Source organism: Phaethon aethereus, assembly GCF_964289735.1.
Source record: "Phaethon aethereus genome assembly, chromosome: 3".
In the NCBI taxonomy this organism is placed as follows: domain Eukaryota; kingdom Metazoa; phylum Chordata; class Aves; order Phaethontiformes; family Phaethontidae; genus Phaethon; species Phaethon aethereus.
The window spans coordinates 11136107-11149313 of NC_138576.1; the positions used below are offsets into that span (position 1 = coordinate 11136107).

The window sequence follows — 13207 nt, forward strand, 5'->3', positions numbered from 1 at the left end:
AGCATGTGAACTGTGTTTCTGCCACAGAAGAAAATGAAAAACATTCTACAGACTCTGTTTTGTCTCATCCAAGGGGACATTTCTCTTCAACCACAAATGATGACAATCACTTGAATGTGGGCATATGAGCAAAGCTTATCGGAAAATCACAAAAGGAGGATTTCCTGTACCCTCTCACACACTGGACCATCCCTGACTGTCCCCAGGTGTAGCCCATCTCTAATGCTTCTGAGGAAGTCAAGAAAAAACCCAGAATACATTCAGCTTTGTGCACCAAGGTAAAACTCCCGACTGGTGGCTGCAGGTTGCCAGCTGAAGCATGGGATTCAATTATACTCAGGGTCTTGAGGTGAAGTATAGATCTTATGATTGCCTTGAGGGCCATGCTGATAGTCCAGTTTTCTTCGGAGCCCATGAAGGAAGGGGCTAAGCACAGGTCACAGGGGTCTGGAGCTTTGGAGACAGACACCATGGTCTTACAGTACGACCTGTACACACAACAGCAGTTACAGAGCTCTGCCTGCCATCAGTTTGTTACTGCGCTGTAGTAACGAACAGGAAGGAGACGCTGCCTCTTCCTGACACTTTTATTGCAAATGTCTGATGAAGGAAAGAGAGATTCTGATTTGCATATGCTGGGGTTGAAATAGATAAACAATCATTTTGAAAAATGAGTGTACGCATATATAAGCACCCACTCATGTAGTTAAACCTTCCATCCAAGGAGAGATGAGCCTGATGCTGATTGTTTATGTTCATGCAGTAATATTTCTACGGAATTGCTTTTCTTGGATGAAAAACAGAAACAACCACGTCAACACACTTCATTATAATGTCCATTTTATTGTCATTATCTTGGCATTCTCTGAGCTTTCAGCATCTTGTTTTGGCGTTATAAACACCTGTGCTTGCAAACCCTAGGCAACATAAATAAAAAGAACATCTTGTTACAATAATATCTATAGAAAACCAGATTGGTGCAAAATATGATACTTGCAGCTTTTCAGGTTTGCAGTGTGTTAGGTATGGGTGAGAGCACCGCCCATAACTTTTTTGTGCTGTGCCTTTAGAATGGAAAGGAAGTTGGTGGAAATGGCTGTGGTGAAAAATGTATGAGAACTGAGATCTCACCACCTTTCTGCACACTGATCTAAGGTTGCACTGCCCTCATGGTGAAGAAATTTTCCTGAAGTCCAGCCTGAACATCAAGCCACAACTTGTGGCTGTTGCCCCTAGTTGCTACTACCAAGAAGAGCCTGGCTCTGTTGTCTCGACAACTCCTTCTTGACCAGAAGTGCCCAACGCTGGATGCAGTATTTCAGGTGTGAACTCACCAGTGTTGAGTCCAAGGGGACAGGGTATTTCCTTGATCTGCTGGCCACACTTCTCCTAATGTAGCCCAGCATGTGGTTTCTTTAATTCACAATGACAGTAGCTTGCTGGCACACACGCTGTAGATTTTTTTTGCTCACTTTGTCACAAGAGAAATTACTTGTCTTTGGGGGAATTACAGGAAAGGTGTTGGGTGACCGTCAGTACTTGAGTGGTCACCCGTGTCCTCACCATGAATGGATGGATCCCAGATGACAAATGCATTCTCAACCGGGTAAACTAATACAGCTTTAAAGCACTTCTCCTCTCTTGTTAGCGGTTTTTCTATGGGTGATGTAGGATGATTTGGGCTGAAATGTGGTAGAACCATGTACTGAGACAGAGAAAGGACTGTTGTGACTGTGCACCTGGGAGAACACGGACAACTATAGGGAAAAGCACGCTCCCAGAGTGAACACCTGACTAGAAAAGTTCTTTTTGTTGTCAATGTGGTGTACCCATGCTTTATTTATTTGAGAAGGTCTGCAGTCACAATGAGCAGAACTAGGTGGAAATAATTATAGGCATTGCCAGGAATGGCTTAGGGTCACAGCCTGCTATAAGAATAATATTTCATTGTCAGTCTTTTGTTGCCTGTCGCCTTGAAACGTAAGAGCTAAGATTCTGATGAACAGCTCTTCTTGGGATGGAAAATTCAAAAGCACATATGCTTTTGGAATCTGTATGTAATCTGCCAAGGCAGAGCTGCAAATGAGAAAAACATGTCCCCAAAATTGTAAGAAAAAGTGAGGATTTATGGTCCTAGACCATTTCAGCTAGACATTTTTGTGACACTTTCATTCTACTCATTATCCGTTACAGAAAAATATTTTCTGAGCCTTGAAAACAAAGGTGCTGGGACAAACCATGAGGGGCAGGCCTCCATACACCAGGAGGACATTATCTCAGTTTGCATCCCTGGTGGCTGGAGCAACTTCCAGGAACAACTGGAGATGTAAAGTGACTCTCTGTAAGAAGTGAGGGTGGCACTTGAAGCGAACCAGTGGGAAATAAAGAATGATGCCACTTAAAATGAACAGAACGATGTACAGCATCTCAATTTGGGGTTGATCAACGATGGGAGCTAACACCAGGTACACAGCTGCCATCAGCACGATTATGGGGATGACAATTGGGACCTGCGAAAGCAAAACAACAGCGTAAAGATTCACGTAACCTGGGCCACTGTGGGTCTGGACAACCCTGAAACCTCTGCAGAGGCTTTTTAGATGAAACCCTGCTGCAACCTGAGGTATTACCTAGAAATCCCAATTAATCCAGGCATCCTGTTTCCCAGCCCACCCCCACTCCAAGGCCGAACATCCCTGCAAGAGCTACACCACCGCCACACACCCTAACCCCTGGTCTTCCCTGCCCTCCAAGACCTGAAGATACAAACTATTGTTTTCAATGCCAGGTCTGTTCATGCTCTCCCTACTACCTTGCCTCCAAAAGCTGAGCTGTAGACAAAACACACAGCAATGTGTACAAATCACATAACGGAACCTTAGCACCCTTGGGCAAAAAGGTTTATTTATGTGTTGACTGATAGGTGGACAGGCAATCTCAGAGGCTATTTCTGTAAGTCTGGTCAGAAAGCATTCAAACTTAAATTTGAAGCCATCCTCCCTCAAAGGCTAGTGAATGCACAAGACAAACCAGTTTCGCAACAAGGAGAAAAACTGATCATTCAAGCTGAGATTTTCCATATTTTACTTTTGTGCTTTTTGTCCAACACAAGGGCACTGATGTAGACCAAAGGAAATGTTGTTCACAGTTACCTGTGAGAGCATGGAAAAGACCTGCCGTTGGCTTCATCTGCCTTAGTGGGATGCTCTACTCTGCTCCCTCCCCACTGTGTTCTAACACTTCTGGCAAAATGATAATAAAAATTATTGTTTTCAAACTAAGGGAAATCTTTCCCTTAAATATAAACCTGCAACACACATACACAATTTGCAGGACATCAGCCATGCATTGTCAGTCAACCAGTTGACCTGGAACCTTCAGACATGAGCTGCTTCTAGTAAGGGAAAGAGTTAGGCCATCAAGCCAAAGGCTGACACCCCCACAGGGCCGGCCTGGAGGACTGTGGGAGTTTTATGCAGTATGAAACACTGTTGCAAAAACAGAACTTTTTTTCCTTAAAGCCCATTCAGCCAACAAGTTGGGTGAACGTCCTCATCCAGCATCCTAATTTTGGGACAGAGCCACAGAAGCCAGTGACTGGAAGACTTAATAGGGCGCTGCTCATCTCCTTCATGCTAAGCCCCGTAGGACACTCAGTATTGCTTCGCCCAGCCTGGCAGTGTCAGCCTGTCATCTGTCTCCTGGAGAAAAACCCATGAAAACCAGGATGTCCATTCGGTTTGTCCCAGAGAAAAGTCACTGTCCTGCACTCGCAGTCTCATGGGTCCCCTGTTGCTGGGATCTTTTCTGTAAAAATATTTCCCTCAGTCACTGAGGAAGCGCTGCAGCTCAACTCGCTCATGGCACCAGGGGCGAGAAGAGGCAACTCCAGATTTCCTTCCACTCAGCTGTCTTGTGAGGAACAAACGTGTCCCCTGGCCGTCTCAAAGGACTTGGGGCATTCGGGCTGAGGTTTTTGTCCTCTGTAAGGTTCTTACACCTGGGCGACCCTCTGAGGAGTGTGACCAAGCTCTGAGAGCATAAACAGGTGATTGCATTGTTGATCAGATTCATCCTTCATTTTCCTCTCAAATCTCTTAGAAAAAAAGAGGATATGGTAGATATATTTTCCACAGTGAGGGGGCAGTGCATCATTAGCTTATCAAGACAAAGAATTCAACCTTGACTTATGCCTGTATATTCACACTATCTTGCTCCTTGCTGACTGCTGAGACAAAACATGAAATTAAAAAAGGAAGGACAACCATACTAAATCTGTAAGCAACCAGCCCCAGTGCTTGTTCTTCCCTCATAATGCTCTCTTAGTCATTTGGGCAATACAGGAAAAGGGTTTGAGGGCTTTATGTTATTACTTCACCTTGTAAGATCTTGGCAGTTCTGGTTTCTTGATTTTTAAATACAGGAGACCAGAAATAGTCATGCCATAGAAAAGCCATGCTATAAAACTGGAAGAAAAAGGAAAAACAAAAACAAAAAAGAAAAAAAAAGATAGCATTACATTTGGGGTGAGATCATCCAGGAATGTCAGGCCCACCTTGCAGATCCCAGATGTTCATATCTCTAATTAAAAAGAATATTGATATCAATTTAGTAGTTCTTCCATTCATTTCCTTTCCAGCACAAACAATGAGAACTTTCGAATCATCTGAATATTATAGATTCATTTCAATATGAGGATGAATCACATTCAGTTAAGTATGTAGTGACAGGAGCATTCATGCGTTGCAAAGATGCTGGTTCCTAAGCTCTTTCTTTTCTTTCTTCCCCCCTCCCTTCCCCAATATTGGTTAGAAAGCAATAGCCCAGGCTCAAAAAAATACTAAAAGAAAATACTTCCAAAACAATGTCAAAAAACAGGAGCACAGGGGGTGCAAACAGAAACGCTACACACACATACCTGAAAAAGTTCACAATACTGGTGAAGCTTCCTGATATTATCATTATTAAAGACATGGCAGATGTAAACAGCAGAGCAGGGGAGGGCGTGAGGCATCGCACGTGAGCCATAGAGAGAATATCTGGCTGGAAACCAAAGCAAAACAATACACCATCACAGCACATACTCGGAGATCCTTACTCATCCCCCCGAGCTGCTGGTGGGAGCTCTGTCTGCAGCCAGGGCCACTCTTAATCATCAAATAAGCATCATAATATAAAAGCAGTTCAGCTCCGAGGAGCGTAAACATGGAAACCCCCCTCAAGGATATTGCATCTCACTGATTTCACATCATATGTGCTCAGTTTAGGCAGGCAAGATGAAATTTTCAAACTACCAGAGTGACAGACTAAGGCTGAGTCAAATCAAAGCTTTCCTGATCATCATCAGGACCTTGTGCATGGTCCCACTCTTCTGCCCTCTGTCATGTCTCTCTGGAACTTGACTTCTCTTGGGCTGACTGGAAAATGAGACAAGGATTACTCCTGAAACATTTATGCAACCAACCACAAAGCAAAGCAGGACTTGTTCCAGAACACGGAGAGAATTGTTAGCCTCTTTATTGCTTGGTTCATTGGGAAAGTTTAATGACAAAGGCTCCTTTTTTTTCTTTCCAACCAAAATAGCATGCAAGTACTTCTGCTAAAGCTGAGTGTCTGCAAAACGGTGTAAGCATTCAGCTCTTAGTCTGGTACAGTCAAATTGAGACCATCTGGGAACTGCTCAGCACAGAGCTTGCCCCGATACAGCAGACACTGTCATCAGTAAGAGAAGCCGTGGAACCAGTAACCACCAAACCCCATAACCACCAACCCAGTCATCTCCACCAACCTGGTCATTCCTATACATAAAAGATTCCCTCCTATGTACAAGGAGTGGAGCTGGTGCGGCATGGTATCCTTCACACCCGAGAGCAGAAATGCCAGATGGTGTGGGGAGGAAGGATCAAAGAAGCAGAAAGGTCCAGGAGGAACGCAACATGCCTGCTCAAAACAGACAAATGCAGCTCAGCCCAAGCACTGAGAGGGAGAAGAAGTGTGGGTAGGTGTGGGGAGGGTGCCTGCGAGTGAGGGGGTTCGTACCAGCAGCTGGAGTGGGGCAGCGGCCTCAGGGGCTTGCATGCCCCAGTACCGGCAACTGGGGAGCTGGGGATCCAGGGGCAGCTACTGGGCAGACCGAATGTCTGAGCCCAGCTGCTGGAGGGACCCACATTGTACACATGTTTACATACATGTATTTCCCACTAACAGACCCTTGATCAGCCAGAGAGAGGAACAAGGTGAGGCCCTTGTTGCTGTTCGTGCTAGTGTTGGTGTGGGTGCCGAGTGCGTCTGTACGTGTAGTTCTGTGTGACCTGCTGTCTGTACCTGTATATATACACATATATACATATGTATGTGTGTATATATATGTTGTATACTTGTGTTTGTGTGTGTGTGCCTATTGGGAATACATGCTGAACTTACCGGTTGGACCAGGGAGCATGGAGCTGCAGCAGCCTGACCTCTGCTCTGGGCTACCAGATTTGGCCCCACCTAACAAAACCAGTTAAAAACCCCAGCTAGGAGGGATGTAAGGCTCGGTGTCACCTTGAAATTGCTATGAAGCTTGAAAAGCAGAGACACCCTATGCTGTATCTGAACAGGACTACCCCAGGAACAACCCTGAGACCAGCTTGTGTAATCAGTATTACATGCAAAGACAGCTTGCCCCTGCTGGGCTACCTTCCTGGCGCGAGCAAGGGTGCCTTACAACACGCAAGCATGGCCAGGTCTCCCGCACCTGGCAGGTATATAGGCTAGGTCACCCCAGAGCCTGTGCCAGGTGCTCCAATACAGCAGTATTTCAGTTGTTCATTTCAAAGCTGTTCTTAAAATTCAGGCTAGATGCAATTATGTATCTTTCTGAAATTACATAGATGAAAAAGAAAGTCAGGAGACAACATATACATTACATTTGAAAAAGATGGGGAAGAAAGTCTTTGATCAAGGAACAAACCACTGAAGAGCTATCACTCTCCCAGTTGAACATACATGGTGTTTTCCTCTCTGCTTTAGTGTCACAAAAAGGTAAAGTTCTCACAGCAAGCTAGACCCCCCTTTTTTTTTTGTCCTTACCATATGGCCTTCCCTTGCAGCAATGTAGCACACGCGACCTCCGCTAAAGAACGTGCCGTTCGATGAGCCGAACGTAGACAGTGCCACTGACAGAGAGATGAGCCATGCCCAACTGCCCAGGACTTTGTCCCTGAGGTGGGAAAGAGTTCACAGCGTAACATCCAGCTCGTAGATGTATCAAATACTCATCGTAGAACCCAACAGGTTTCTTCCCTCCATTATTCTCACCGAAATTTTTTCCAAAGCCTTTCTAATGATTTAAAGCCTTCTTCCAGTTCCCATAATATTTAGTCACTAGTAACGTTGTCTTGTCCAGAAAAGACAGCTTTTCTTCCTGCCTGGTGTATATATATCTACATCCATCTACATTGCAATGGTGTACAAATCTGTCACAACAGGCAGAACCTCCTTTTTTGTGTACAGATGCTGTGGCATGAACCATGGAGATATTGCTATTACAGCCAACAATATTAGCTTGGAAATTGCAGAAAAACAGTTCCCACCAGACCTGAAGAAATACCCTGCATTATAAACTCTTCCCCAAGATGCATAAGAATTTAACCCCTTAACGCATTTCTGCTACTCTGAATCAGGCTTAAGCCAAAGCAATTGCTTGAATTCCAGAAGTTTGGTTCTACAACATGTTCAGACATTTATAGTTTGCTTTCTCCATAACAGAAGAAGTAGCAGGGTTACAAATAGAGATTAAGGTAAATATATGGAAGATATGATCATCTTCTCAACTAAAAGCGAAGCTTGTCTTCTGGAATGAGGCAGCATGAAGAATACTAATTGAGTAATAAATGCTGGTGCTTGGGGTAATTATCACATACATGTACACACACATATACAAGCAAACACACTGTTTATCTAATTGGCAACAATCCAAAATTCAAAAGTTTTTTAGAACACTTTATATTTCCATCTGAATTGTATGGCTTTAAGCCATATGTGCTCTTTTTTTTAGTATCAACTGTCCCAAGTGTTAAAAAATCAAGAGTTGGGCTTTACAAAATCATGGCAGGAGCTTATCTACCACAATAATTTCAAAAATGTAGTTTAGAAGCTTATTATTGGGGTTATGGTCCTTCAGGCTTCGAGTTACTAAGTTACTTGCAGTAACCAGAACGAAAATTTTTCCCTTTTTCAAAATGATGGAATCTGGGCATCCTTGATGATCATGCAACTCCGTAACCACAAGATCTCAAGGGAAAACAACATATATCACAAAATTAATACTAAAATATGTAGCAATTGTGTATTTTTTATTTATGAGATTGGTGCTTTGTTTTTTGGACCCTGAAAATGAACCACAGGGGCTACTGAGATTAAGTTCTTATAGGCAAACTCAGATCTGCAGTTGCTGTTAAATCACTGGCATCAAAGAAATGCTGGGGAGAGTTTCATGAGCTCCTTTTGTGGCTGCACCTCTCACCACTGAACAATATTTCTCTCTGGCAGTTTCCTTCTTATATGGGGAATAAATGCAATTTAAATGTGGCATGTCCTCCTCTGGCTTCTTTATACTCCTCCCATCCTTTCTTAATGGCCTGAATAGCTGCATCTCTTGCCTGTGAACCACAGCCATCTCACCCTCCTCAGCCTGTGGCTATCTACTTGTCCACCAGGCTTTTGAGTGCCCAGCTTTCTGGTTGCTAGTTCAATGCTTCTTTCTGAATTGCACTCTTGGGGTGAAAAGGTTAATCAGGCAGGAAAAGGAGATGTGTTAAAAGGGAGGAAACTCACAAATAACTTGTTAATCGGGAATGATGGGAAAGGAAGGGCAGACAAAGTTCATGACACTGCAGCTTAGTGAGGCTTTGTAACCTGTTCAGAGCACCAGACCTTTAAAACCTCCTGCTTATAATGACATGAAAGGCTATTAGAGAACACATATAGCAAGAGCCCAGTCAGATCTTCAAACTGGAGATCTTGTCAAATGCACACAGAAACAAAGCTGCTGCTGACTTTTTAGGAAGAGGATGAGCAGCAACATAATCTCTGGATATACTGTGTCATCGTTTCTGCCAGGCGACTCATTTAGGGCTATCATGGATTCTGTGTCTTTGGAAATATTTAGACTAAGGCTGTATGTTCTGGTGGAAGATCATCTGATTAGAAGTCAATGGTGCCTGCAAGTCTCATGACAGTCCCTTCCTTCTCTTTCTAAAATCCTTGTCTTTCACAGAGCCTGTTTAATATCACCAAACAACTTCAGGTTGATGGAAGGTACAAATAGTTTCTGTGAACTCTGGAAAAGCACAAGCCAACTTAAAGATACAATTACCAAAGGCCACCCAACCCGTGTGTAATGCTTCCCCTTCTCAAAGGTGTTGTAGACATCAGTGTCATTTTCCATTTCCCCACAGATGGGGAAACTGAACTAAAAACCTCTGGTCTGGTCTAAATTCCATGTACTGAGCAGACAGGATTCACCCAGTTGGCTCCTGTCTCACTCCCAAACTGCTGCCTCTGCGTTGGTGGGGCAGCACATTGTCCTCTCTGCTTTTCCGGAAATATCTAAAACGTGGGACATCTCCCAGTCCCCAGGTTTGGACATGCACCCTCACTGCATCCTCACTGTCTGTCGGGAGATGCTCCTGGTGTGTACTTCACCCCTCTTTATGGCCACTTTCCATGGAGAAAAACATGAGCTGGAGGGGAGCCACAGGTTCCCAGTGGGAATGAATGGGAATGGGGAGTACGGGGTGTGCTGCAGAGTACCCCATCTTGGCAGCCGAGCTGCACCTTGGAGGCGATGGGCCAGAAAGGGCTGGTCAGCCTTGGCCTTCAGTGGGGGAAGGCTATGCACCACCCTGAAGGTGACAGAGCGGGGACTGGCAGCATGCTTCCCCGTAACATGGCCTGACAGGTCTTCCCGGCCTGACCAATGCAGTGGCGTCATTCCCACTGGGAACAGCACCTAAACCTCCTGAAACTCAGGAGACAACCCGTATTTTACAGGACTGCATTGGCTGCGTTGCCACAAGCAGAGCTCACCCCCAAGTGACGGCCACAGCTCCTGAAGACAGCAGTTCAGCTGGAGTCATGGCTGCTAAGTAGCTGACGTTTACTAGCAAATACAGGCACGTAACCAAAGGAATGGCAATCATCACAGCTCTGGGAAGGGTCACCTGGAAAAGGGATGACAAGGGTGTTAGGTGCAGCACATTTATGCCTGCACTGGGCTTTGTTTGTTTTGTCTTCGCCGCCACCCACATCTCTCACTCAAACTCCTTCGCTCACCAAGCTTTTCCACAGAAGAAGACCTCGATCCAGATTCACATGGCAGTTTTTACACTAGTCTCCCGAAGACGTCAGGCAAACAGTAATTTCAAAAGCTAATATTTAAAAAAAAAAAAAAAAAATCCCCCAAATCTTATTCAAAAAGATTTTGGTTCATAGCTGCCCAAGATGCCTGCTGCATACTTTTCGATTACCTTAATATCAATTTATTTGTTACTAGTGTGTTATGTCTCCTGGTGTGCTGCATCTTCCCATGAACATCCCACCGACATGGATGAAGTACCAGTGTGTGATGAATCACATTTAACTGCTCTGAGGGCAAAAGCAAAGCTGGGCAGCACAAGGGAAATTTGCTCTAGGAAGGAATTAGTTTTTTCTTCCTAGTGACAGGATGCTATCTTGGAATTTCATGGACCATTTTATGGCTCAGTAAAATCAGCAAACACTACCTTATGCAGCTGAAAGCACTGGAAAAACGCAAATAGTAGGGTCATCATAGAACAACTGTATACATCTAAAAACCTGAAATATCAATTTTTGCATTCCCCATTCCCACCTTAGGTCAAGATACAGCAATTGCTTACGTTGTTACCTCCACCCCGCAAGGGTCTGAATATCAGTGCTCACAGTCCCGTGGGAGAGAGTGCCAAGGATCTTTGCTACCGTTTAGATTAACATTTTACTGTGCATTTTCACTTAATCTTTAAAATCCTGTGTGCTGCACTGGTAGAAAGCACACACTATACACTCTGAACTCACACAGCTCTTTCTAAAAAAGGCTTCACTGCTGTGGTGTCTGATCTGTGAAAAGAGGTAATATAGCAGAGAGAGGGCTGACGTGAGATGCAAGTGAGCTACTTCAGTGCCGACAGCGTGGACAGAACAATGACTAAAAAGTAGGCATTTTAAGACAAGGGTCGTTCAGAGAGTTAGATTCCCTCTCCAGTGAGGCTTGGGTTGCGCTGAAGTTCCCTCTCCATACAATGAGGAGAGATAAGCATTTTTCTGAAGTATACATTATGGATCAAGTCTTCTAGGGAGTTAAGAACCCTTTATGGTTATAGCAAAAGTAAGTGCTTTTCTACATAAATCTAAGTGTCTAGAGTGAGATCCTCGGAACAACAGGACAAAACTTCATCCCCAAAGCATCCAAATGCTGCCTAATAGCTTTTTCCAGTCAATGGGGTATTTTAGTGCTTTCTTGCAAGTAGGCTGTTATTTTGCTTAGAGACTCGTTTTTATCCTTTCTGGACACATTCATAGGTGTCCAGCCCCAGAAGACAGAATAAACCAGGAAGAAAGCTCACTAGTCTTTCCTCCATGCTCTAATCCCTTGATTACCCCTCTTAACACAATCATAGATAGAATGAAACATAGTAGCAGCAGCATTAAGTAAGTGAAATCCAGCTCATTCACTCACCTCAGGCTTCTTCAGTTCCTCAGTTACATAGTTCAGGTTGTTCCACCCATCGTAAGACCAGAGTCCCTGGTAAAAGGCCACTCCAACCCCCCCAATACCTGCAGTCGTATCTTGAAAAGCATTTTGAAAACTCTGAGTTTGTCCCTTGGCAAGCAGCACCAATCCACCCACCACAATCACCAACAAAGCCAAGAGCTTGGCAGCTGTAAAAATGTTCATAATAGACGTTGCCAGCCTCACTTTGAGACAGTTGATGATAGTTAAAAGCAGGATGCAGGCAGCAGCTGTACATTTGACGACAACCTGTGGAGACGAGCATCCAGGGTAGAATGGCGCAACGGCATATTCAGCAAAGCTCAGACAGACAGCTGCCAAACCAGCTGGTCTCACCAGGATAACAGAAGTGTAGGCGAAAAGGAAAGCAGGAAAAGGACCAAAAATCCTCAAGATGTAAATATATTCTCCTCCAGATTCTTTAATTATGGTTCCAAGCTCAGCGTATGACAAGGCTCCAAACATGGCCAGGAGACCACAAGCTGCCCAGATAAGCAGGCTGCTGGCAGGGTTCCCCATGTGATGTAGCACCCACTCAGGGGACATAAAGATACCCGAGCCTATCATAGTGCCTGCAATTAATGACACTCCACTAATCAGGCCAACCTCTTGCTTCAGTCTTAATTTCTCCTTCCCTTCACTCAGATCTGTGGATGAATGGGGTGAATCTGTTGTCTTCCTTTTTCTCATTGCGGAAATGTTCGGAGATGTTGTTGTTAGGAGGTAATATGGAACAAGAATGAGGCATTTGAATAAGGACTATCTTGGGCTTTTAGGGTTAAGTTAATAATTACAAAAGTCAGCCTGAACACTGTCAAGAAATACAAACTTAACTTCCGTGTTTTGCATTCTTTCATTACCCATCTTATCTTGCTAATTTATTATGGTTCAGATCCTGCCAAGACTGACTACCTCTGAATCTCCTTGCTAGCAGTGGTAATGGATAGCATTCAGCACCACCGCAGAATCACTCAGCACCTTACTGGACTATGTCCCTGATTACCTCTCCTTCAAATTATGCTTCAAATGGCATCTGAAATAAGGGTCGGGTAAGCAAAATCCCCATGCAAATCTGTACTTTATTCTTTGATTAAAAGGCAATGCTCAAGCACCTGCTTCAGTGCTCAATCGTATTTTCATTCCCTGCTATAAAGTGATCAAACGAACAAGCCTGTCATCCAACATGCTATGGCTTTGCTCAGCGAGGAATAGTTCCAGTGTCTTAATGAAAGACACAAAAATGTTCTGCTAAAAAGAGTCCAGAGACTGTTTTTCTGCACAGTAATAGGGGGCAATTCTATTTTTTTTTTTTTTCAAATTTTAGAAGGTACAGGAGGAGAAGAGTGAAAAGGCTGTAATTACATGTTTATGGGTTCTTTTTGCCAATGTACATGAAGTATGCACATTCTTAAC

The 13207-nt window shown here is 44.1% G+C and overlaps 1 protein-coding gene across 1 annotated transcript; it reads right to left on the reverse strand.

Annotated features, from left to right (window-relative positions):
• Positions 1-2125: 2125 nt before the first annotated feature.
• On the reverse strand, positions 2126-12484 carry LOC309404264 (b(0,+)-type amino acid transporter 1-like; the record flags this gene model as incomplete). Its single annotated transcript, XM_081998659.1, has 6 exons — positions 2126-2510; positions 4379-4466; positions 4919-5043; positions 7075-7204; positions 10075-10208; positions 11741-12484. The coding sequence occupies 6 exons, from the start codon at positions 12482-12484 to the stop codon at positions 2277-2279; spliced, it is 1455 nt and encodes a 484-aa protein (XP_081854785.1). The 3' UTR covers positions 2126-2276.
• Between the last annotated feature and the right edge of the window lie 723 nt (positions 12485-13207).